The sequence below is a fragment of the Halichoeres trimaculatus genome, unplaced genomic scaffold (genome assembly GCF_033239565.1).
Source record: "Halichoeres trimaculatus isolate MK-OKI-2021-1 unplaced genomic scaffold, fHalTri1.1 fHalTri1_scaffold_1, whole genome shotgun sequence".
NCBI lineage: Eukaryota > Metazoa > Chordata > Actinopteri > Labriformes > Labridae > Halichoeres > Halichoeres trimaculatus.
In genome coordinates, this window is record NW_027437179.1 from 32,530,456 (window position 1) to 32,557,777 (window position 27,322).

At 38.3% G+C, this 27,322-nt stretch overlaps 1 protein-coding gene across 2 annotated transcripts in view; it reads left to right on the top strand.

Moving 5' to 3' along the window:
- The window catches only part of cdh22 (cadherin 22), a 333,080-nt gene that overhangs the window by 270,435 nt on the left and 35,323 nt on the right, over window positions 1-27,322 (top strand). For both annotated transcript variants that reach the window (XM_074667232.1, XM_074667222.1), the window contains exons 8-11: window positions 1,530-1,711; window positions 2,782-3,038; window positions 8,336-8,472; window positions 23,701-23,822. In XM_074667232.1, the coding sequence (XP_074523333.1) occupies window positions 1,530-1,711; window positions 2,782-3,038; window positions 8,336-8,472; window positions 23,701-23,822 (698 nt within the window). The remainder of the gene's footprint in view (window positions 1-1,529; window positions 1,712-2,781; window positions 3,039-8,335; window positions 8,473-23,700; window positions 23,823-27,322) is intronic.

Consider the following 27,322-nt stretch of genomic DNA (forward strand, 5'->3'; position numbering starts at 1 on the left):
AAATGGTATATCTTGTATCTTTTATTAATATCTTCTTCATCCTCATTAGTTTTGCTGCTTGCAAGTGTTTGATCACTGCTAGGACTATTTGAAAGTTCGGAATGAATTTCAACATAAAAGCCAATGTTGAAAACCTAGATGTAGATGTAGATATATGTACGTTTGGGCTCTTCATTAAATTGATGGGATCACTGTTGAACAAATTAATGTATCGTTATATTGATAAAGTGTTCCACCCCTTGTGGCTCGGCTTATCAGTAGAATAGCACTTTGCATTCTCCATTTTCTTCTAAGTTTTTATTGTGTCCTATTTTCCAGGTCCAACCACAACCCTATTACTTCAGTTACAGCTGGAGGGACACCATCTGACAGCCTGGTTGATTATATTTGATATGTCCCCACACATCTTTTCTCATTCCTGTATAAATCCCTTTTTCATCTCGGTAAATCATATTTATCCAGGGTGAGAGATAAACCCTGAAGGATTATAAAGTCTCAGCTGAATGGCACGGGGAATAGAGTTTGGAAATCAGCTTCATAAATAAGATGCAAAGAAAGATGACAAACTGTAAATGTAAGGGCTTTGATGTCGCCACATAATTTCCCTCCTAGGAACTATAAAGTTTTATCTCCTAACTTTTATCTTTTTATCCTGGACATTATGAACTCTGGCGGAGCTTATACATTTTATTCAGTCTGTTCAGTCTTTCGGATTACAACCTTCGTTTTAGGGTTGAACCTGTTAGAACAAGTGGATTTTGCACATAGCTACCTTGATAAAATACAACTTTTGTAATGTTGAGTTTAATGATTGCAATTCTACTTCAGCGATGACTACATAATACTTAAATATTATTCTCAATTAGAGTGAATCTAATTCTTCTTTTCATGTAGGTAGGGCTAACATGGTATGTACTCCAACATCCTTGATTATGCACACGGTTTACTTCATATGATTCACTTTTTATTGTTGAAATTTTTCATTTTCACAATGCCAATTAAGCTTTAATTTAACACCATGTTAATTGTCTTATGCTTAATCAGGATACAGAGTGAACCCAGCACAAACTATTTTTCTGATCAGCCTGTAAGTAGAGCTGTTACTGCTTCACTGCCAACAGTTCATTATGATTTTTTCAGATGGAGGAAATTGTTTGGTTTGACACAGATTAATTACTTGTACACTCTCTGTGATGTAAACTAAAGGAATCACTGACATTACTGCCTGATATTTTCTGTAACTGCTTTTTCTTTTAATTATAACTCCCAACCTCCTTTTCCACCACTTTTCCCTCTCTTTTCTTTATCTTTGTTATGCTCTTATTCCTGCCCTCTTTCACTTATCTGCTTTTGGAGTTCCCCTCCTCCACTTCTTTATTTCATTTTTCCACCCCACTTTGTTCTTACTTTTGGTACTCTTACTCCCCATTGTTGTGTTTTTTATGCTAAAGCTGCATTTTTTTCACTTCTCTGTCACTTCCTTAACCCTAACTCTGCAGGTCTCCTGTTTGTTCTGCATCTATTCTCAGAAATGTACCAGTTCTCCGTATCAGAGGGGGCAGCTGTTGGGACACCAGTCGGACGTGTCATCGCCACGGATGCAGACATGGGGGACAACACAGACATGAGCTATCTGATCAAAGAGGGAGGAGAACTTTTCAAGGTCACTACAGATGTTGAGACACAGGAAGCCGTGGTCGCCATCAAAAAGGTGTGTGAATGACTGCAGCGTTGCTGTTCTTTTCCCTCAGGACAGACATTTTTAAATAATGAAGACTGAAGAAAAACATGTCATGGATTTTGAAGAAAAAAAAAAGTAATTGCTGTTTTTCATTGCAAAGACAATTTCTGCTGATTGGCTGTCTTTAATCCACGGCATGACAACAATGAGCTAAATTAGCTAAGCTAAGATTTTTTTTTTTGCTTGTGCAACGAATGTGCAAACAAATATCTGTATGGATTCTTTTAACAATCAAAATCAAGAGAATGCTGCTGACACTAGAGAAGGATGACTCTAAAATCATAGATGCTATAATTATCAGGAGTGCTGGCCTTATTTCTTGTATGAATTTGATGCTATTGTAATAATCTTAAAGAATATTTTAAGCTGGCTCATCGGGCAAACTGTTTCCTGACATCTTATGCAAAATCCTATGAAAGTGAAGGCAAACGGTGCCATGTGGTCTGAAATATCAATGGGTGACTTTACCTGTGCTCACAAGCACACAATAAAAAAATGTGGAGCTTATTTAGAGTTCAAAGTGTTTTAGGGCTTATCTCCGTTTTACACATCAAGCTTTTCTCTACTTATTTCTCCACTTTGTGCCCTGCAGATAAAGAATTCTGAATGCTTCCTGCAATTTATTTTCATATAGAGTCCAGAAATTGTTTCTCCCAAGCGACACATTCTTGTTGTGAATGGAGAGTAAATGCAGAATGAGCACAGACGTACAGCTGTAAATGTCTGTTCAATGGACTGTCAACAATGTGGCAATCTAAATCATCTTGGCTTCCAATGGTGATGATGTGGTGGTGAGCTGGTGCTGCATCCATAACAATCACATGAAAGAACTCATCATCCTGAACACAAAAGAGGATTCCTGTCGACTGATGTATTGGCTCAGTGCCGCCACTGATGGCTGGAGTCGATATTGCAGAAGTCTATTGTTCTTTGGTGTTGTAGCAATACAGCTGCTGGCTGTCTGTGTCAATACTGAGCACCGTTTCACTTTGACTAGCTGATTGTGGAATCTAACTGTTCTTGTTTTTCCCTCCTGGCAGCCTCTGGACTTTGAGACCAAGCGCACACACAATGTGGTGGTTGAGGCAGTGAATAAGCATGTCGATCCTCGCTTTGTGGATCTGGGCACCTTCAGGGACCAGACTATAGTCCGGGTCAGTGTGTCGGATATAGACGAGCCACCCATCTTTCTTCCAGCAGAGGGCGCTATCATGGAAGTGCAGGAGGATGCTAAAGTGGGAGCACTGGTTGGAATTGTCACTGCCAGGGATCCAGACGTGAAGAATAAACAAGTCCGGTATGATGCTTTATAAAATGTCACAGAAAGGAAAAATACTGAGAGCAGTAGAACAAATAAGACTTAAATTAATATTAATTTATTCATTTTTATTTATTTAAAGGGACAATGCACATTAATCATGTCTAGTACAAGTTAACATTAAAGGCACAATAAATAGTGTTCATGTTGTGTCAATTTTGTTTACACCTTTGAATGATATCACTGCTATTATTCCCAGATAAGGACTGAAATTCCCATGAGTGCCATCACCAACTGTCAGAGATCAGATGTGGCTCTTGTCAAAGCTTACTGATGTTGAAGCCAATTAATAAAGAACAGAACTTTGCAAAACCACTTAACTTTGTAAGAGACAACTGTTTTTTGGCAAAATGCAAATGAGTGATGAAGGAATGTTTTGAAAATAACTAACTTTTAAAAAAAAACCTACGAAACTTAGCATTTTTTACCATTGGTTAGCTTACAGCAGGGATCTCCAACTCCTACCCTGGAGGGCCTAGAGGCCAAAAACCCCACCAGCTGATTTCACTGATTGGTCCCTGCTCTCTGCTTGAAGGTGAGGTAATCAGTGAAATCAGCTGGTGGAGTTTTTTGGTTGGAAAGAAAACCTGCAGCCTCTCGGCCATCCAGGGTAGGAGTTGTAGAACCCTGTCTTACAGGAAGACATGCAATATGTCTACAACATTATTATATTAGGATTTAACATATCAGTACTTCAAACAAAAGTGTCAGGTTATTTTTTTATTCTTACTAATCTTGCTTCTGTATTTGCACAAAATATGAAAATGACATTATGTAAAGAACAAGGAACTCTACTAACTTGATTGTCATTACCAAACTTTATTAGCAAAGCTCTGGATGTCATCATGTCTTAATGAGGGCTGAATGCTTGGCTGTTCTTTTGTTGTTGTTGTTGTTTCTTTCTTTGTTTTTCTTTTCTTTTTTTTTTTTTTGTAGAGAATCCGATCCAAATGTAATGTCTAAGGGTTCAAAAAATCCTTCCGTTGCCTTTAAATGTATGAATGAATGTAAGGTTTCAGCTGTTTTTATAATTTTCTTTAAAGAGTTAAAAATGATGCTCTTCCAATATATAACCATCACATTGGGCAAGTGTAGAATTTTATTAGATTCACTGTTGTATGTTTGAAATCTTAAACTGTGATTGGCTTATATCATCCATACAAAATGCAGAGAGAAATGTGCATACTGGCTTTTTAAAGGGGCTAAAAATGTCTGGCTTTGTTCAAACAAAAAGAAAAGATAAAATGTGATGATACTATCATACAATTGGTCTTTGCAACAGCAAGTACCCAGATAAAATTTATAAACCAAAATATTGGCAGTACTGAACATTCCTATAAAAAGCAAACAGCATATCGAAGAAAAGTGTGGGTGCCGCACTGCAACATGGGCAGCCACCCACTTCATAGACTGTACATTACGTTACTGCTGTGGATGTTTTATCAGAGCACAATTTATTCTTTAAAAACTGTAATTCACTAGGGTTGATAGATAAATTGAGGGGCTAAAAAGCAAAAGCAATTTTTCAAAATTCCTTTGCAAGATGGAGTGAAAGCATAAGCACGGCGTGAGTAGTGAGGCTTGTACAATGGATGACTGTACATGTCTTTATTCTCTCTGATCACTGTGTGTGATAAAAACACAATATCATCTGATAATCTGCGCCGTGGTCTGTGCTTTATACATCCTCAGAAGAGCAATTGCAGCACGAGGGAGGGGGTGTAGATAAGAGCTAAGACAGTCTCTGTGACAGAGTATACAGCGACACACGCAGCGGCTGTGCAAATTACCTCGATTAAAAATGCATGAGGCTCACAGTTCCAGGTGTAATAAAGTACAACACAATGGCAGCGCTGTCGTTCAACAGTGTCTCAGCAGCCCTGAGCTAAAAGTGCGTGATACGTGTGTGTGCATATATGAGCCTGTGTGCGTGCATGTGTTTGAGTAAGTGGATGGGCAAGTTAGTGGGTGAAAAGAAGGAAAAAAGAGAGAGTGAGACTGGCCATGAGCCACCTACCAGGCAAATTTAGCAAGCTCATGGCCTCTGGCATTAAGAGGATGCTCTCTCTTTGAACTCTGCATGTTAATGCTCGCTTAGCGGCGAGGTTTGAGTGCATAATGTGCAGTCACTATGGATCCAGTGAGTGTGATCACCTTTAATCGCCAGAGGAATCATCTTGCCGGGATAACAGCAGGCTACAAGAGGAACAAACCTTACAACGATGCACCAGCCATATAAAAGTTCATCCAGGTAGTCAAACAGAATGTAGGAACCCTAGTTCCAGCTGTCAGAAGACGCTATTAGATACAACAAATCAGTGCTCTACAAACATAGTTGCTAACTCCCACACAAAATGATGCAAAATCTCATGTATAAAAGCAGTGAAGGTGTTTTATGATGCAGGATGATTATTTTGGAGGTTATGCTGGTGAAGAAATGAAATTCTGAAATTCACTAAGAATGGATTGCACCATCAAATTGGTATCATTTGCCCCTAATATCTGCTTCCTGCCAAGGTCTATTTCTCACAGTGTTTTGCACCCAAGCACATACTATATCCCCATAAAGTTGTGCAGTTTGCATGTGTTTTGTGTCTTATTGCAGAGAGAAACGTCTCAGATCTTTTCCAGCTCTCATCCTGTCAGAGCTAAAATCCAACCACATGTTAGTGAGGAGCTTAAACGAGGGGGGAATGCGTGAATTAGATGTCTTTTTAAATTTAGCCTCATTAGCCAATAATAAATGCATAGTGGCTCAATTAAATATGTGCAAAAAGCACCAGCTCATAGTGCTTCAATTTGCTTTATTGGCAGTTATTTAGCACATTTGACGCTTTGCATGTGCCCTGTGAATTAAACAGTGTCCATTCAGTTCATTCACACAGTTTTAGTGGGGGCAAAGTCCAAATTCCTTTTGTGAATCAGGCCCTAAACATGTTTTAAAGCAAACGGACTGTTTCGGAAACTACAAACCAACACGTGTTATTTGTTATGAATATTATTCAGTTGATGCATTCAGAAACAGATGGACAAAAACAATTAGGATGATTATCTTGTGCTGGTCAGTTTTGCTGTCAAATTTGTCAGCTCAGTCAAATGTTGTTGAGATGAGTTATTGTGCAGCTCAATCTGAGGTTTGACGTAAATTTAATTTCATTGTTGAAGCTGCAGAGAGAAAAATGTCAATGGCAGATGTAAATGTAATTAAAACCAGTTTCATTGGCACACTGAGTGGGACGCATGATCAAGTGCCAGACATGTGAATGGTCTATGCATACATGTTGGCTGTGTGGGATTGTCAGTGCTCACTTCGCGAGATATTGAATTGTTTACTGCTTTGAGTTTCATTTCATGTGGACAGGCTTAATCTCATTTCAGACACAAGCTCAGGCAACATATTCAGAGCAGTTTACACAATGACTAATATGATGGAAAAATACTCATTCCCCTGGAGGCAGTTTAGGATCAATTTTATCTATTGGAATTCACATGGGTTCAATAAATATGCAAATACAAGTCTGAACCTTTTTAAACCACGCTCTGTCATATTTCCAACATCAGTTCTAACCATTGTCCTTTTGACCTGATGGTTTACATCCAAACAAGTAAGGCATTTGTGGGTGATTATGTCTTTTTGTAACAATGCTCCTTGGTAAAAAAAATCTTGTAACATTGAATGGACTGATTTTTTTCCTTCTTCAAATGGGGCCGCATTTGTAAGGAACATGTATTTGTGGGATGAGTAGTAGAGCTGAGTATGTGGGTTGCATCCTTGGGAAAAAAACAAAACTTAATCTTTTCTGTGGAACTGCTTATTCTGCCATTGACTCTTGTTTAGTGTTGATTGGTGGACTGGATGATTGAAGTCTAAAGAAACAATACATTTTGGCAATTTACAATTTATTCATTTAGCAAACAGGGCCCTCAGTAGCACTGGTAACTTGGCCTTCACTTTGAAGAGTGAAACGGTGCCACAACTTGATTAGGCAGAAAACCAACTTTGAGTTGCCTTATCCACATCAAAAAACATGGCATTTTGATTTTTGAAACAGGCACCTACTGACCACTGTAGCGAGGCCTACGCTCACTGGGCCACTTGAAGCTCAAAACCAGTTTCAATAGCAACAGATAAACAAGCCATTTGGCATTGGCAGAGAAGATTCGGCAATGATCCATAGGCACAACCCAAATACTATGCTCTGCTGCTCATCCCAAAAATGCATGTTCTTTACAAAAGTGGCGCCATTAAAAAAAGAAACAAAGAAGCGTTTCAATGCTAAACATTTATTTATTTATTTATTTATTTATTTATTTATTTTGGGCCAATCATTGTTACAATTAAAAGTAATCTAAAGTTTATCAAAAAATTTCCTGACTTTTTGTGGTAAGTTTGTAACATGTAAACATTATTATCATGAGACCTGGGAGAACGCAGACTGCATGTTTGTCAAAGAGGCTTTGAGGGCAGTTGGTACTTTGTCATAATTATGTGCAGATAAGCAAGGCAACCAGCTTTGTGTGTGATAAGTGTGTGCCTGCGTGTGTGCGTGTGTGTGTGTGTGATGGGGGCAGAGGAAGTGAGAACAAAGAAAAGAAGAGAGAATAAAGAATCCTTTCAGCAGGTTTTTGTTGACTCACCAGACTTTTCAGAGCACCAAGTAGCCCAAAGAAGGAAAGATGCTTTTGTGGTTTTTCTGAAGTGCACTATGAAATTTTAATGCTTATGTTTTTTTTTTGTTTGTTTTTTTTTTCTAACCTGGAACAAGGTCTATACATAGCTGTTAGCAGTTGGAGGCACACTGCTCTGTGGGGTCATAGAATGTGCAACAAGTCTTAAGTAAATGTGTTTAAATATAATTAGAAAGGTTCTTTTCTGTTGAGTTGTTGTTATTAAGTGAAGCTGAAAGACTGACTGCAAGAACAGCTATTAAACAACCAACTTATTTGACTATTTATTTTAATTTACCTTTTTTCTCACCTGGGAAAAATCCCACTGAGAAAATTAAATATGCCTTTAACAAAGGAGTCCCAGCCTCAACAGCAGCATGAGAAAGTTTCACACTGAGAACAGCCCATAACAAACAGAAATTATTTAGAACTATAATTTGCATTCACAACCCCCATACCAGTGAAAATGTGTGCTTCAAGTAGAGTCTGTGTCTCAAACCAAGATAAAGGAAAACAAATATAACAGCACTTTTACCAAAACTCATCCCTTCCTCTCACTAACCGTGTAAAATAGGCTTTTATGTGTATTTTCGTGTCTTTGGTTTCAGGTTCACCATCGATCGCTCCACAGACCAGGAGATGATCTTTCACATTGACCCTGATTCAGGAGCCATCACCCTGGGCAAGATTTTGGACCGAGAGACTGCAGGCTGGCACAATATTACTGTGAAGGCTGTAGAAGCAGGTACATTGCTTCCCACTTAACTTGAGCTTATCACACACTGTATTTGTACATCCTCAGACTGCTGGGTAGAGTTGGACTTATTCACCCTGACGCAGTTCACAAAAGTTTCTGCAGAATCACCAAGTAGGAAGTAGTTTTATTGGGGCATTTGACGCCATTTGAAGTGTGTTCAGTGTTTAGATTTGAACACTTTAAGCCCGACCCTTGAATAAATGTGCCATCAAGTTAAAAGCAGTAGAACAGCAATAAATGAGCAGTAATTAAACTTTGTTTTTGTAATGCTTCAGAAATGTAAAGAATGGTGTGAAGTTGCTGAAAATTCAAGAAAGTTATGACAAAAGTTGCGAAGCAGCTTAGAAGTTCCTTTGAGAACTTTGTCTTTGAAAAAAAATAATGAAAATCCTACATCAAATTTATGCAGGAGTCAAAAAAGAAGAGAGTTAAAGTGTCTCTGATAATCGCCAAGCTATGTCTACACCCAGTGCCTGCCAGTGATGGAGACTGTACAAGCTGAATTAGCTGTCCAACGTTATCAGACTCCCACCAGAGGTGATAAGGGGTGACAGACAACCTCAAACTGCTGTGCATCATTAGCTACCAAAGCTTTTGGCACATTTTCAGCTGCAGACCATTGCTGACTTCTTGTTTAGTGTTGACAAACACTGGAAGCAGAAAATAATAATGTACCGTGTTAAAAAAATGGATGTAAGATGTTATGGTAAACAGAATATAATATATATATAATCTGAGAGAACAAGATCTAGTAGGTGAAATGGATAAAAATGTATTTCTACATTTATATGAAAGCATGCAATAATAATTTTTTAATTTGTGGTCTTAACTTTATATAGATCTGCAGAATTGAAGGCACTTTGTCAACTGTCTTTGGTTAAAAAGAAAGAACCTGAGCAGGACAAGCTCCACAGCAAAATCAGGGCTATGAAACAGGACATTGAGTGCAGAGCTTCTAACAAGCTGAAAATAAGAAGTGTGTTGCTTTTCCAAAGCTATTCTTTATACTCTAAGAAAGAAATCGAAGGTAAATTAAAGGTTAGAGCTGTTGGAATTGGACCACAGAAAATCAGCTAAACTTAAAATGATCTTACAAATCACAGATCTAAACCCACTCAGTCACTGTTTAATAGACTGCAAAGGGCCCAGTGAAAAAATAGGTTTACAAAATATTTGGAACCCATTTCTGAAGCACCACTGTGATCCAACAATCATTCAGGGTCATACTTAGTTTTTGAGATTATCTTGGGATCATAGTTATCCTCAAGGGGATATGTCCTGGATGGAAGCTTTATTCATTTGAGCTAATTGGTTTATCCTTTTTCCTCCCAAGAGGCTAATTAATTAACAGTGAGCATAACCTTGCTTACCTGAATAGTTCGTTTATCTTTCTTCCTTCTTTTTTTGGATCACCATCATTGACAAAGAGAGAGAAAACTGTAGTACACCTGGTAGTTCATTATCTGAATGAAGCCCATCTTTAGAAATTGAAAGTACTCGAATCCATGTATCATCCGTTTTATTAATATTTGATTATGAATCAAAAAAAAAAATTAAAAAAGCTCATTTTTTTTAAATTTTCCCTTTGAAATGAAAACAAATGAAAACAAATGAATACATTTTTTAAAGATTTTCAATATTTCGTTTGTTAATATAGATCAACTAAAGGGAAATTAAATTATGGGCCACAGGATGTCTTTGATTTTATTATTCAATGTCTCTGATCATTGTGGCCCAGAAGTTGTAGCTTCTCTTTCATGAGAGCGTAGATGAGGCCGGCTTGATGGTAGTGGGCACACTTGATGATGGACAGCTATGTTTTATTCAAAAAAGCTAAACAAGTGACTCTTAAGGATGACTGAAAAAAATCAGCAGGATCTTTCACGTATGTTCATTTTATTCTTAAATACGCCATATGTTTGTGAGCATTTTTATCGCAGCGTCCTGTCACAACAGTTCTGTGCGTTGTGTTGAGTTTTCTTCCTTCAGGCCTTTTTAAGCCTTGGATATGTTCCATTTCCTTCTTATAAGCCACCTGTGTATAAAGGTCCACATGGCTATATGAAGGTCTTGTTTGCTTGTATATGTCATGAAAGGCATCATTTTTAATTTCATTCTGTTTCTTGAGTCTCCTCACAAGAGCTCGAAGTTGTGTTTTAGCACTTACAGAGATCTATCAGTCACTTTGACAGTCTTCAAAATGAAATTTTCTCGACTAGTTGACACTCTTATCCTTACTGTGTACCGGTCAATCTGGTCAGCTGGAAAATCTCTCTGTTAGATTTTATATTTTCTGTCAACCCATCAAAGCCATCATGAGTCACTGTAGATAGCCATCAATGAAGTGCTATCTCTTTGACACCAGGTCGGAAACATAGTCATTGTTTTATCATTTGTCTTACAGCTGACAAACACATCACTGAAAATGAGGGAAGAGCTTACATATTCTCTTCTCATTGGTTCCTTTTGTCACTGTAGAGAAAATGAAGAAAGTAATAACTTTGGGGATCTGGGAGGTTATTACTATACCATTAGAAGTAAACTTGAGAGAGGAGGAGGCCTGCTGTTCCTCACTTTTTCAATCTCATACAGATGAAGTACTTTTGGGATTGCAGTGAAAGTAGCAGAGATTGCATTCTGCATCTAAGCCGGTAACCACAAAAGAATCCACATAAACAAAACGGATTTAAAATATCCTCATATTTGTTCCTCTCTCATAAAACCTCCCACAGCGATTACTTCAATAATCAATACAGCCTAAACTGAATCTTTAGCAGTCTCACCCGCCATAAACATTTGGAAAAAATTAGTCTGTTTTTTTTCTCACTGTAATTCCCAGAGCAATTTGGGCGCTTTTGTGCTCTGCCTCTTTGTGCTTGGCATTATGTCATAGTCACATTTTAATGTTAATTGAACATTTAAAGCGGGCCTAACCCTTACCATATCAGACATAAACACATGGCTGCACTTGATAGATAAAGCCTCTCATATGGCTGTCTTAGGAAGCATGCGGATGGACAAAGTCAGTGGTCAGTGCTGTCAGAATTCCTTGCCAGACTGTTTCCTGTTTTTGTAAGTATGAGTCCTGAACGCTCAATCAGGAGACTGAAAGAAAATATAAGAGACAAGGAGAAAAAAAAGAGCTGTGAGAGGGATGGGAGAAGAGAGAGGATGAGACTTGTGAAGCGGCTAGATGGAGTTTTTTAAAGGAAGGACTTCATTCCCTCCATAATGATTTTTTTTTTTTTCGGAGTCCCTCTGCTCATTACAGCAGCAGAGCCACAAGGTCAACCTGTCTGCACACATTGTTATAACTAGAGTTTTGTGGCACAACCCTTAATTATTCCCCCCAGTCCATTTCCGACCTTTGAACTTCTATATTGCCACTTTATCAGTATTGGACAAGTAACAACAGCTTTCTGACACGCTACGAAATTCCTGCCCTGGGATTAACCCCAGCTACGAAAACTGCAAGCAACACACTAAATGTCAATTACAGTGCATGTGTCAGCAGACTAAGTAAAGATGTTTTAGTTCAAGTGCAACTAGGAGCAAACTGCACTGTGATGATATTCCACCAATCAGATGAAGTTATGCATGCATGCGCACGCCTCATGTCTTTAAATTCACTCAATTAAAAGTAGCATCATGCAGCTTCTCTTCCTGTAGACAGTAGCACAGTAAAAATAAGAAGGAGCAACCTCTCGTCAGTGCAGTGCTTGTCTCCTTTTAAGACAACACAGAATGTACATTTACCTGCTCTGTCACTGGCTAGGATACTCTCACTTCCTGACAGTCTCCTCCATAGAAACATATCAGGTTAAGTTAGAGTGACATATAATTTTCTATAAAAGATAGGGAGTATGATATCACTGTGCAGAACTGCTTTTTTACCCCAGACAGGTAGATTGAAAAAAAGAGCATCACCTCGAGGGCGAAAAGATATGGAAGTAGCTGGAAAGTCTTTATCTGCTGCAGTGTTGCAGGGAAGAGACATTTTCTACTGCATAACTTTTCTCATTTTCTGTTCAGTGAACAAACGCACACTGTTTGAGTTTTTGTGAAGCCCTAGAACATTATTCTCTCCAAATGAATCACACACTTGTTGCGACATTGTGCAGGGAGATAAGCGTCTCTTTTCAATCAAAGTTGGGAAATGTGAAAAGAAAATGGATCTAAACAGCTCAGCAAAGAGGAAGAATAGTAAGTCCTGTCTGTGGTACAATGTGTAGTTTACTTTAAACTTAGAGGCATAATGAAAGGACAATTTGTGACAATCAACAGAACAAAAGATGCAATTTTCTCCACACGAAGCACCACAGAAGGCCTGGACGTAGGATGTGCTGTTTATATAAATGCAGTAAACTGTGGTGAAAAGCACATCTGACAACAAGATGGAGACTTAATGTTTAATCTGGGACCAGAAGCTGTGACCTGGCTGCTTTGTCCTGCTGCTCTGTCCTGTTACACAATCACTTGCACGTCCTAAATGTCAGTGTGGTTACAGAAGAGGCCATCCTGAATCCTGGGTTTGATGGGTTTTTTTTCCAACATTTGCTTAGATGTCATAATTAATTTGTCAAACAGCGGCCATACACAGTGCATGTCTGCGAAATGCCCGGCACCAAAGGCCACACAGTCGCTCACTTACATTGTGTTAGTCTCAGATTATTGGGATGAATGCTTATATAAGCAAGTCTTTGTCATCAAGTTTATCTTAAGTCAGTTGTTTGTTGTGTGTGGGGGAGTAGTATTTAGCCTGGCCAACACTAGAAGATTTTTACAACCAAAGACAGTATAAAATGTGGAAATAGTCGTCGTCACCATTCTTGTCCTGATACAGTGAAATGAAGCCAATCGTGAGGGGGTCATATTGGAAATGCTGACTTGAGAGGCAGGCTTTGAGCCTTCTTCCTAATAGCTCGTCAGATCGCCTGTCAGTCACATGAGCTGAGCTGGGCCTCATTGAATGATCTGTAACTCTTACTTAGGTAATAACTAGACAAAGTTTTGTCTTATTTCTTTGAAATTCCCCCTGAAATTTCATGAGAATTTGGTGAATATTTGCACATAAGTCCTGGTCAGATTCTGTTTTACAGTGCGCCTGTACTCGCAGTGTCTATCACAATCAGGTAAGGCAAATTTACAACCCCACTCATGGTGAATATCACATCTGAAGCCTTCAGCTGTATCATGTCAAACATTATAGGCCATAAAGGCATATCATTTTGCATGTGATCTCAATTATGCACATCAACAAACTTGGTACTAAAGAATTTGGTGAAACAGTGAACAATCAACTGCTTATTGGGAAAATGAATCATTCACTTAACATTTCAAAGGTAATTGTCAGAGGAAACAATAAACCTAACTTCTTCTGAACTAAGCAGCTATTTATCACTTGCTTCCCTGAAAAAAGCCAAAAAGTTGGGATACTTCTAAAAACATTTTGTGGTGGGCTGTAATTTAATTCTAAATAAATTATTTGCTAATCATCATCTTCTTACTTTGCAATTTGGAGTAAATTTCAAATAAACTGGAAAAAAAACAGTAACCTACCAAATGTGACATGTGACAATAAATTTGATCATTACTTTTAAGTTATGTGCTAATTTCAAAGAAATAAGAAAAAAACTTTGTTATTTGTCATACTTTGTTAAATTATTACCCAAGTGTGATGAAATTTGTGGACTTCTAAAGTAAAGTGTTACCAAATGATCTTAATATCTTACAAACCAAGAAAGAAGAAAACATCACCCTGGTACAATGTGAGACTATAGTGAAATTAGCGATTCAGACCCAAGCTGTTTTTGGAACCAGGCTTTAGTTATGTTTTTTTTTTTTTTTTTTTTTTGTCTTGCTGTATATGTGGATTCCAGTCTTTCTGCAGCCAACCTCAAATAGACTCTTGAGGAACTGCAACATTTAGCACTTCCACATGGACTTCATTTTTCTATACTGGTTGTTACCCCTTCAGACGGTCATAGTTTGTCTCAACCCACATCCACATTCGCACTTTTTGGTTCAGGAATGTGTGGATGTCTATGGATGAGATGAGCTAACACCGATGGTCTCTTACTGTACCAGCCTCCACCATCTGTGTGTGAGTTCAATGTTTAGAGACTAGTGTCGTAAAGCGCTTTAAATGGTCAAATAGACTAGAAAAGCCCTGCGTAAATACATGTTCATTTACCATGACTAACAATGGCAGATGGGAGTTTTGTTTTCTATAATGTGGTGTGCAATGAGATGGCCAACACAGTACACCACATACTAACAGATTGCACAACCAACAACCAGAGTCCCACCCCGCAAATCACAAAATCTGTGAAAAATCTCTGCAAAATCTCTCACGATCCATTGAGACTTAAGAGTGAATAAACATGAACAGAGGTGATTGCCTGTACAGCTCCTCTTCTTCTTGTTTGTGTACCATTTCTGACTTCCACCTTACTTTGTGCGCTCATTTACCATTCTCACCATAGCTGTGTTTGATGTGCTCCTTTTCTTTAGTCAGCTTGCTTCCTGATTGGCTGTCATTTAAAAATAGCATACATAGTCTATCTTTATTACCAGTGTTGCCATGCTGGTAAATGCAAACCCTATGTGAGATGCAAACACCAGATCCATAGTCAAATTTCTGTAGTAAGAGTGAGACTTGTATCCTCACATGGTCCAAATATTTTTTTTTACAGATCGTGGGTGTTGAATTGAAATTTTTAGCCCTGCCTAAAACAAATCTAGGTCCTTAGAGGCACAGTGAAAGGAAATCGTCCCAACAACACCTAACCTCCAAAACAAAACCTGTCAGACGAGACTTTCCAAAGTTTGGCAAACAATATGAAGACTAGTGTATGAGGGATTGGTTTATTACAAAGCAATCGTATGATTAATTGAAAATTTGCTTGAAAGGAGCCCATCGTAGTTCTTTGAGTTGGCAGGAGTTGTGGGAATTTGGAGACTTGGACAGATGGTAACAACTCAGAGAAAAACAGAAATTGTTGACCATTCCCAAAAGTTTTTTTTAACAGATTAATAAGTGTTTCTCTGTTGCCTCTTGTCACCACTTAGTGGTTTATTTAATTATAAAAAACAAAGTGATAGAGCAGGCAGAAGTGTAAAACGGAACTCAACATGAGCATCTCAGCAAACAAAGGTTGAGACTCTTAATAATCATGTTTTTTAGAAACTTGAGCTGACTCTTCATTTAGATTTGTTTTGAAAACACCCGGGAACAGAAATGGTATTAAAACAATCTAAAAATACTGATTTCTTTTAGAGAATACTCACTTCAGCTGCTGTATAAATAGACTTCAATTAGCACAGCATCCGAGTCAGCCTGAAATCAAAACAGCATATGTTGCTGCTTGGGCATTTAAAGAGATTTTAAAACCCAGACTGCACCTTGATGCCAAGACCAAAATAAGTGTCGGTATATTGGCACCCCTTCACAGTTTTGAGTCATCAGCGGGTGGGTGAGTAGACACTCTGAGGTCATGATCACTGCCAGCTTCTTTATTCTTGAACAAAAGATGTTGAGGATTTTCTCCCTGTAAAGGTCAAATCTGACAGCAGCTTGTTCCATCAGAGTGATATTGGCAGAGCAGTCGTGTACTACACCATGACACATGTCATGACATGGTACTTCACTTGAGACTGCTTGTATTCCTTTCGAATGAGAGTTGAAGATGCCTCCAGAAAGGCTGAGACCAGTTGCTATCTACCCCCATATGACGCTCGGCTCCAAACCAGGAGGAGTGGGAGAAAAAATTTAAAATAAATATATCAGGATTTTATGTTTGAGAATATCAAAATCAGGATTCTTTGTCAAACATTTAAAAAAAAAAAATCAAATTCAAATTCTTCATTTCAGTCTCTGTTTATAAACTGGATTGGAAAAGAGTGACCACTTTTCTCCAGCAGAGGATGAAGTGTTTCTCCCTGACTCACGTGATGTGCATTTGGGGAAAATTTGGCTCCTGATATAATCTGTAGACATCATCACCATTCACATTTTTTCACATGGTCTGGTGTTAAAAAAGCAAACCTAAAACCGCAAAAATTGTAAATACTGAAGATTCCCAGTTGAACTCAAATCAGCACCCCAAAAATCTTAATAGAATTGAATCACAAGAATAGTAAATAGTCCCAGCCCTACCTCTCACTCATTTAAAGTTTGACAATAGGTTGAGGCCGATTTCCTAATGGATTAGTTTACGATGAAGAGTGCCATAAACAGATTGGTGACATCACAGAGACTTCATTTGTTTATTATAAAGTCTATGGAGTCAACATTTTCAGGTAACCACCCACCTGGACACACTCCTACTTGGGTGGGAATGGTTATGATGAAGTTTTGTCCAAATGGGTTTCTAGCTGTAAAGTGGTTCTGAGATTAAAGAAATTATATGGGAGCTGGGGAAGCTCTTTGAAGAAGCATCAATAATCTTATATAGTAATTTTATATTTATGCTGTCTCTGGCGGCCCTTATTGGTTGCTCGGCTGATGGGTTTTATACCCTGCAGGCTGTTTCTCTGAAGCTGTACTGAGCATTTTAGTTCATGTTAACATGGGTAGCCTCATGGGAAATCTTATGGGCAGTATATGTATGTGAAATTTGTGACAGATTAAACAAGAATGTCATTCTCTTTTTCCTGGAAGGGTATTTTTTATTTTTTTTCTTTATCATGTAAAGAATGAAAAGCAGGGTTTAATCAAAGCACAGGGAAAGCTTTGCATTTAAAATATGTTTTGAATCACCTTTGTGTATGACTTGTTAATTCCCACTGCCTAAACCTGTTTAATCTTGAAAGTGTTTCATTTTTTTCTTATTTGCTGGCTGAATATTGTAATGGAAATTAGATTGTAGCCACATGTGGGAATCTGTCCCTGAATCAAGTAACTTGTGAACCTTTTGAAGATGAAGTCATGACTGGGGATTGTTTATTTTCCTTTGCATGTGCTGCTGTGTAGTTTCACCAGTTTGGTGGATTATTCTTAGTTGTTTTGTGTCTTTAGAGGTTTTTAAAATGTTGTAGTTTGACTACATGGGAGTTGATTCAGCTGTTCATGCTTAAAACGCAGAAAACTCAATCTACTCAGTAAAGGTGTGGGCTGAACACTGCTGAGAGATTAGCGAAGAGAGAAATGATTGTAACACTTTGTGGCCTCTGTGCCTACGCACTCAGGCCTCTGTCTCAGTACAGCGACATTTGTACATTTGATACATTTGATACATTTGTATCCTCGTTTTCCCTGCCCATCTAATGTGACATATTAAAGCAAAATTGTCTCCTGCAGCAGAGTAGATGAACAATTTTGTCAGAGGGAACATGACTGTCCTAACACACATGTATGCACAGACATACACACACACTCTCCTTGAAGTTTTGTCAGTACAATTCAGTGCCTCAGAGATCTACTACACAGTCATTGTAAAATATTCGTAACAACTGGTGAGTGCTGCACAGATGCAGAGCATGCTGGTAATCTGTTGAGATTCTTTCATTCTTCTTCTCTATCTGCCGACAGATTTAGAACAGCACCACTTGGTCCAGATGAATGAACCTGTCTCACTGAATAAGTCGTTTTCCCCACAGAGAGGGTTTAGGTTGGGTAGAGGCGTGGAATTCTCACATTGTTTTATCTGTTTTAGCGACTCTGGGAATTGGAAAGTGAAATGTGTAACGTCTGATGATTGCTGGGTTTCATTCTGGCACAGCCGGGACAGAGGCACAATGTGAAGATGAAATTAGAGGAAGGAGAAGAGAGGAGATATGGAGCTCTGGTTGAGCTCTATGTGCATTTATGTTCTTGCTGCTCTGGCAAAAAGCAGTCAATTAAAACCCTGCATTGATGTAAGGATTATGCTATTAGTTGAGACTAGTCCTCTCAGTAGCAGCTGTGCCTTTGTTGAACAGAAGAGTGTGGGGCGACAGAGAGCTTGAGAAATTGTCTGCAGAATTCTGTTGATTATTGGTTTGCCTCACTGTCTTTTGTAAACCTGTCTTGTATTTTCCTTCTACCCTGCTTGCATGACAGCTGTCTCCGTCCTGTCATGTGTTCTGCTCCTAGATGGAAGGAAATCATCGACATAATGCCTTCTTCACCCATAGGCTTCTGTTGTGTTTTTGAAGCCAGAAGCTTACCCTCAAAATCCTCCTGTTACAAGCTGCTGGAGCAAAAATATCAAAATACTGTATGATCACTGGTGGAGAAACCGGGTGGAGCTGAAATTGAAAACCGTGGAGTATTGGGGATATTTCATTTGCATCAAACACACTGACAAACATGCCACTCTTTGAAACTTGATGCCCTTGTTGTGGATAATTCCCAAAATTGGTTCAAAGGACATATTTGAGTAAAAGTGACTGCTGAGACATTTAAGTGGTGAATATATCACCTACCTCAAATAGAAGTGAATGTCTTTTTAATGATATCCATCCAGTCTCCAGCGTTACTGGTCAAGAAAAAAAAAATGTGAACAAAGTGCCTCCTTGCACCAAATATGACAATAAATAATTAAATGAAAGCCGCACACAATCATGACAACAAAAATACAGATATTTATCATTAATCAAGGCAAACAAAAACAACTCTGAAAGACCTAAATAAGGGATCATGTCATGTGCAGGTGGTTACATGAATTAGAATCCAGTCTGACCAGTACCATAACAATATGGGGTCTTAATTGGGATCAACATTTTTTTCTCTTTCAATTGGTTTCACAAAATTAGAATCAAATTTTTTAAAAACTTGGGATTGTCACTACAAAAAGTTCTTTTTGAAAGGTGCATGCTTATCTTTTTTTAAAATATCACTCCTCACAGCAGTGGGACACAAACATCCAAAAAAAAATGTCAGTAAAAGATTTAGAAAATATTTCAGTACAAAAGAGAAAAGGTCGAAACCTACCACTGGGATGCTGTTATTTCCAGGTTTTCAGGCAGCACTGCTAAAAAAACCCAGACATGCCTCTAAAGAGGAAATCACTGCATGGGTTGAAAACTGCTTCCCATAAACCACTGTGAACAAAGTTCGTCTCTGCACTCATAAATACAGGTTAAAACTCAACTGTGCAATAGGGAAACAATTCATCAGCCTGACCCAGTTACATTTACATCATTGGCCTGATCCCATCTGAAAAGGACTGAGGTTACATGGAAAACTGTCAAAATTAACATTTGTTTTGGAAACCATGGATATCCTCCTCTCTTCATAGGATGGTATCCAACCAGCTTGTTATAATTTCACAGCTTAAAAGCCAGTTTATGTGATGGTATTGCAAGTATTGTCTTTTTATATTTTAAAAATTGCTCTCCTCAGTTCACAAACAGAGTGTTAGGAAAATAAAAGGTGATGCAACACTATAATACACCAGTGCGAACTGTTTAAAAAAACACATTGCTGGCAGCAACTTTAAAATGATCAAATAACAGATTTTTTTTTTTTGTTTCAATATGTGATATGTTTTTGCACTGGTTTTAATCAAAAATGGGTTTTCATCATTTGAAAACCCCCAATCTCATTCTGTTCACATTTTAGTCTTTCAGATGCGTGTATTCTTATGTAATGAAAGGAGTTCAAACAACCTTAGAAGTTATTTTTATTTGAAGAGTTGTTGTATAAACTCGTTGGCTGGGCACTTATCTCAAACACCTCAAGGTGAAATTCTTAGCAAACACTGCAGAAGACGTTTTAATTCAAAGTCAAGCATGCGTTTATGAATGAAGACTTTAATTTAGCAGACTGAAAGAGCTGCAAAAGGATGTGGAGCTTTTATTACACCACAAAAAAAGAAACAGACATTTTTGTAATTTGGATTTTTTTTTCTCATGGTAATTAACAGCTAATACGACTAACAACCACGTATTAAAATTTAAAAAGCTAACCTGGATCACTTCACAATGTTAATTTAATTTTTATATATACATGCATCAGTGATTTTCGCAAAACCAAAGTCCTCATTTTAAAGAGTGAGCTCTTTACTGATTGCAGTTTATTATCCACTATGTTAACATAATTACAAGAATTAAAATGTATTCACTGGAGCTCTCTTATTGAAGTCATGGGTAAGTTTTTTTCATCGTGGAGTTATTGTCAGTCACTGCATGTTGTAGCATTCTGTAGGGTGCATGAACTGTGTGGTGGCAGCTGTGTATACTGATTTATTCATAAGCTATGTACTCTAATTAACAAGGATATCCAGACCAACACTCAAAGCCACCAGATCACACAATGAACATGGAGATAATGTTCTTTTCCCCTCTCTTCTTTTTTCCCTCTCACACACACTTCTGCACACATACACGAGGGGCCTCTGGCTCCTTTTTGTACTGTGCATAGTGTTTTATGAGCAAAATGGAAACTCCATCAGACATTATCATATTATTAAGAATGGGAATTAAGATTCAAGGAGAAGTCACACTAATTTGAAGTGGGTTTTAATTGTAGTAATTACATCATTTGCTCCACTCCCACGTTTGTATTCTGCCCCCATTAGAACAAATGTCTTGAGAAGTGCATTGGACGTTTATTCCTCATGTTTTGTCAAGTTGAAAATGGCATAAGAAATAAAATGACAGCACTGTATTTGTAAATGTGCCCCAAGCATTTATCGGTCATTATCCTCAGGCTGAGGTGTGCCTCTGCACCGTGGAACAGCTAAACGCCGCGTTGTCATTATCAGACAGTGAGGATCCAGAGACAAAAAAATGGATTCTTTGGTGCCATTTTCATGTCAGTCTCTGGTGCCAGGGAGTGTAATTCAGGTAATGGGTGCAATTTGTGAAAGGCATTAGATTAAAACACTTCAGCACTTAGCAACAATACCAAACCAATATGCTGCTTCTTTGTGGGAAATTTCATCCATTTCAGTCTCTTGGTCTTGTCTCAATCATACTGAAGGGAGACAGGAAGACAATTAAGAAGTTTTTTCCAGAGACTTCTGCATCTTGTCTAATAAAAAACCCTGTGTGGTGAAAAAAAAATGCATTCCAGTCCATCAGTGCTGGAAAAAAAAGAAAGCAGGAAAAAACTGTACACTTATGGCTGTATAGGGAAAAACAGCAGTGACATGAACCGCATGCAGCATTAATAGATATTCATTGGTTAAATAATGGATGGCAAAGGTCCTCAGGTTACAAACAGTCCGTGAAAAATCGAAATACAGCCAGTGTGTAAAACATGTTTTCCATACTACCATTATTTTTGGCTGTTTAAATGGAGTTTGACACCACTAGGGTTTAACCTTTGGCTGGTTAAAACATGATAAACTAACCTTGCCCTCATGGATGGCATGGGCGCTGAAGTGCCTCCTGGTTTACAAAACACACTAAACTGCCATCTCCGGTGGAAAAAAAAAAACAAAAAACACAAAATTGCTTCACTGGCTGATTAAAACATGATAAACTGCTTTTTTGGGTGGCAAAATATGTTCTTAAGTGCCCTCTTGGAAGGAGCTTTGTGCCCTTGTCAGTAGCAAGAATGTGCTGTATGTGCCCTTCCCTATCTGCCCTTTTCTTTTTGCCCCTGCCCTTCAAAAAGTCTGTGCGTGTCATTGTGTCTGAATACATCATGTCTTATTAACTCATTAGCTGCCAACCATTTCAGAGCATCTGGAATGATATTCAAGACCCAAATTATGTTGTTTCCTATGACTATATAAACACCAAAACTACCTAGGAAGAGTGGACTATCTTCTTTTATGTCTCTCTTCCTGAGACAAAACATAATTTTTTATCGTGCTGGTCTCGGGCGCTCCATCCTTTGATCCTCTCCATGATCTCCATTGTCTTTTCTCATGATCGCGCCGCTCTTTCTCTCTGAACCACTGTGACACATCCTAAGTTCGTGTGTGAGCTGCCTGATCTTTTTCTGACTTACAGCACCTCGCTTTGCCTCTGTAATCTCACATCCTCTCCTCATATCCATGCTGATCTCTTACCCAAAATGTGCACTGCTCTCACCCACAGTAGTTTACGAGCATGATTTTGATGAACAAGCTTCACCAGACCCAGTCAATAGACGTCAATGGCAGCAAATAAGTTAATATCTGTAAGTGGATCATTTGGGCTTTCAGTATACAACACAATGAAAATTGCAACACAAATTTAACACTTTCTATCAAGGTTATCCTGATATAGAGACAGATTCCCAATGAGTGGCTAGAAGTACTTCTGAAAAAAATTATATTTTATCTCCAGAAGGAAAGTGTACATTTAGTGTAGAAATTAAACAGTATCATAGCCATTTAGCACCAGAATTACCAGTCAGTTATTTTAACTACTGATATTTTTGTAGTTATAGGCTTGTTGTATCTGAGCTGCAGTGCCACCTGCCACTAGGCGGGGCTAAAGCTTCAGTCTGTTGGTAGTACCATAATGCTTTTATACTGAACTACTCAGATGTAAACAAGCACAGATGAAATATGGGATTACAACACAAGTGGATAAGGTTGTAAGTGGGCTGGAGCAGCCTGCAAGCAGCCGAAGCATGTGGATGTGAACCTGAAAGGAGAGCCAAAGGCTGGTGGTGCTAGTTCTGCTAATGTTAGCCACACTCAGGAAATTGATTTGACATAGTTCACACAAAAAATACTTTAGTAAGATATAATTCATAATTTTTGCTCAATTCTAACTGTCTCCTCACCAAGTCGTTGATGGCTTGAAAAAAAATGTATTTGTATATGAATATGTATATGTCCATTTGGACAACTGGGAAATTAGTTGCCTCAAAACTTCCCTACTCTCCAGCTGAGATTATGATTAAACCTTAAAAAGGCTTCAAGCGCTACCTTTTCTTTAACACCAGTTTAAAGTTTCTCATTCTTGCTCCCAAGAAATCATGTCTTTACTGTATCTACAAAATCTTACCAAATGACAAATTTTCTTGTCTCCTTTAAGTTTTTTACACATTAAATCACACGCAACATTTTAGGCCGTTTTTGTTTTTTGCTAACAGTCACAGAGACAAAGGGGCACCTTGGTTTAATACAGAGGTAATTGAGGCAATGAATTGTTTTCCTAACAGATGGAGGCGGGACTCAGTTGTGCTCTGTCTCAGTGCCCATTTTTGATCAATTACCCACTGATGGCTTGGTGTTTTATCTTTTATTTTTAATTAGGAGCTAGATTATTATACTTCAACAGCTCTGTGCACTTTTTTAAAACTTGACAGGCAGATGTTGATAATTCTTCTTACTGCCTCTCCTGTAGATAACCACACCATGGCATCCCACTCAGTGGTGAGCATTCGGATTCTGGATGTTAATGACAATCCTCCTGAACTGGCCACACCATACGAAGCCTCAATATGTGAAGATTCAAAACCAGGACAGGTAAGATTCTATTTAATCAGAATTTACACTGTGTAAATGTGATTGATCTATCTGTCAAAGTGATCCATACAACAGTCATACAACCGGCTGACAAAGAATGTTATGTTGACCTAGATACTGTACCTTCATAGACTGATAATCCGTTAAATTGTGTTGATACAGTCCAGGGCTTTGGTACAATACTGTGTTCAAGTGCCTCTAGAGATTAGCATTACAACAAAAAATGATCCGTATCAAGGCTACAGAAAACATACTTTTTTATGTGCTATTCACTTGGTAAAGAGTCCATGCACAGCCAATGCCATATTAAGCACAACAGATGTATTAGTTTACCAGACCTAAAAGTAATTAATTATGTGAAGTGAGCTGAAGTGTGCTCAGCGGTGGTTAGTGTATTCGAACATCATTGATTTTGTCTTGCAGTGCACATTAGTCATAACAGCTCTGTAGAAAGAGGAACAACAATAATGGACTTACATGATTAAGGTACACTCAGATCAATACCAACACATTAAGGAGTGTTATATGTAAGGACATACAGTGAAGAGATGATTCACCAAGTTGTGATTAGAAATTTTCCATAGTATCTTTACTTAAGTGGATCTTCAGTGGGACAAGCTGAATGATAGCTGTGATTGTAAGTGACATTGTCATTCTGTAATAGGTTTCTTTGAGTGGGGCTTTTATAGGCTTTTGTGTATAAATCATGATATAAACTAATAGAATGGATATACAAGACATCCAAAAAGTCTATCAAAACAATCCATGACCAAACATTAAGGAAAATGTGAAAAAAATCAGAAAAAGTTATTTCTAAGTTCTTAGATTGGGATTTTGATGCCTGTTCCACCACATTAGCAACACAAATTAAAGACCATTTTAAGGTGTGGTGTGTGTTGACTGAGCTTAGGGCCTGTCTCGACTAAAAGCTAAGGTTTTTTTTGTTTTCTGTTTTTTGTTTTTTTCTCAGTGCTCAGCATATTATATGCCGTTTTTTCTCAACTGGCCCTCGGTCAAATATTGTTCAACGCTTGGGCTGGAGTTGTTGGGTGTCACTTCTTTCTCAGTGGCCAGTCACAAATAATAAAGAACCGGACCTCTACTGTCAATGTTGTCAACAATTACAGTAGAGGAGAAACTTCTCCCCTCTTTTATTCTGAGGACAGAAATTCCAGGTCGAGAGCTGCTGTTGATGCTACAGCACATCTTTTATCTCTAAATTTTAGGTTGATTTTGAATTCCTCATGATATAAAAAAATATGAAGTGTCTTGAGCAATAAAAAATCATTTATGGTCACTGCTGAGGAATGTAGAAGTGTCGTAGGTCAACAGTTAGCGCTGGCACAGAGCACTCAGTGAGGAGTTGGGAACTGCCAGCTGTTGGTTGAACTAAGACCCTGGTTCTTGGCTTTGGATAAACATTGTGTACAAGTTGGAAATTTCACAACTCTTGGATAATATACGTGTTTTTTCCAGCCTTGCAGTAAAACAAGCTGCTGTGGTATCAACTAACTGACAAAACTGTTGTCATGTTATACCAGGTGGCTGTACAGGATTTGGTCAAATTCCCCAGAAAGAGTGAATGAGAAGCCCTTGAGTCTAAATTTTAATCATTGATATTATTCATGTTTACTTTTCATCCCCATCACACCCAGCAGCCTGTGTCTCTCAGTCGCTGCTTCATTATTTCCCTAATTCTGGTTTGGATCATTTTCAGTCGCACACCATTATCTATGTGACACTTCATACCAAAGGCAATTTATAACTCAGCTTTTTGGGCAAAGGCACAATTTGAGACTGTCAGAAAGAGAGCCAAAAACAAATGGTTTTCCAAAGAATTTATTTATTTCCTTTTTTAAAAAAATGTTGGATGAAGATCAGAAGTCTGTGGGATTAATATTTCACTGATTTCAGTATTGGATTATTGTCTTTGTTTGCAATGTGGTTGTTTAAATAATGTGATCTTAAGATCTTAAGTATTCACATCTTGATCAGATCTTAAGGTTTAGAACTATAATACTTGCCATAAAGTTTGAAAAACATCAATCATTGATTCATCAATTGTTTTGCCATCAATTGAAACATTGTTTGTCATTTTAGACAAAAATTGGTACAGTGGAGACTGATTCCTTAGCAGCAAACAGGTTAATAAATACACTCTGGCCTTGTTTTGTGTGGATCATTAGTCATCATGAATCAAACAGTGGGAGTCTCTTTGAACAACGAAGACAAAAGGCAACACCATGGTTATCCCGATTTAATAGCAGGACAGGTCTTTGCAGTGATCACAATTAAAAATGGACGGAGTCATTAGTGTGTTTTATCCTCCTTGCACAGTCAACAGGCCCTGGGCTAAGTTGGACCCAATTATCATGTGCCGAGCAAAGGAATAATTAAAAAAGCGGGGCTTTAAAGTAGGGCCTCCATGCTGGAAGTCACATTTACACGTGTAATGAGGCTCAGGCCTCTCCTCCCCTTGATCCACAGACTCTTAACCACTTATAGCCCCCATGCGCCTCAGCATCACCCGCTCGCCTGCGCTTTTTGAGAACATTGTCTAGTCTGATCCCCGCCTCTCCCACCTCGCTCCCTCTCCCATCTGCATGAGCCCACATTAACCTTCAGCTCCTAATCACACAGAGATGATTAGTCTTCCAGCAAAAAGATCATTGCTGGCTTCCAGCATTGTAGGGGAAAAGGGCATTCTATTGCTATCATTAGAGGGAAATGCATTAAAATATCTCACATCAAATTACAAACCAAAGTCAGGGATTTAAAAGTGCATGCAAGAACATTTTATCAGCCTGGCTTTCTCTTCCTGTTGCCTGTCTTTTATCTCTCTGGATGACCTTCTATATGTCTGTCTGTGTAATTGTTTAGCATTTGTTTGTTTCCACATCCATCCTCAAGAGGCTGACAAATGGCATCCAACAATATGGTGTCATTTTTTTGTACCTTTTGCTTGATTTTCGTGTCTTCTCCGCAGTCTCCTTTTGTGTGTTGTTGGTGGAGTGCTGTCAGAATCTGCCGAGATTGAGCGAAAATGTGTTAGCCTTGGGTCAGAGGCTTTCTGACGCTCATTTCCAGCCTCAGGGGTAACCACTGGGGGGCATGGGGGAAACAATTTTCTCTTCCATGTTATTTTCAGAATAATACAAAAAACAGGCTCCCACTCGTTTGTCAGTCACTGCACTTTGCCTTTGAAAAACTGGCTGAATACTGTAGAGAAAATGTTTTGTAGCCGAGGTTGAGCAGATCCTGAGAGCTTATTCGCAGAACTTTATTCTCTGATAATGACAGGATGAAGCCTTTGTATTATCGTCCTTCAAACAGGGAGTGAAGTCAACAGGTTATGCAGTTTGGCTAATGGCATACTCATATTTTATGTATAAAGAGGTGCTCTGGAATGAAAAGATCAAGGTTGAATCAAAATAGCTTTTCAGCCAGAATTCACAGCTTGATTCTGTTGAACGTCTCTCTGCATATGAGTGAAAATCAGA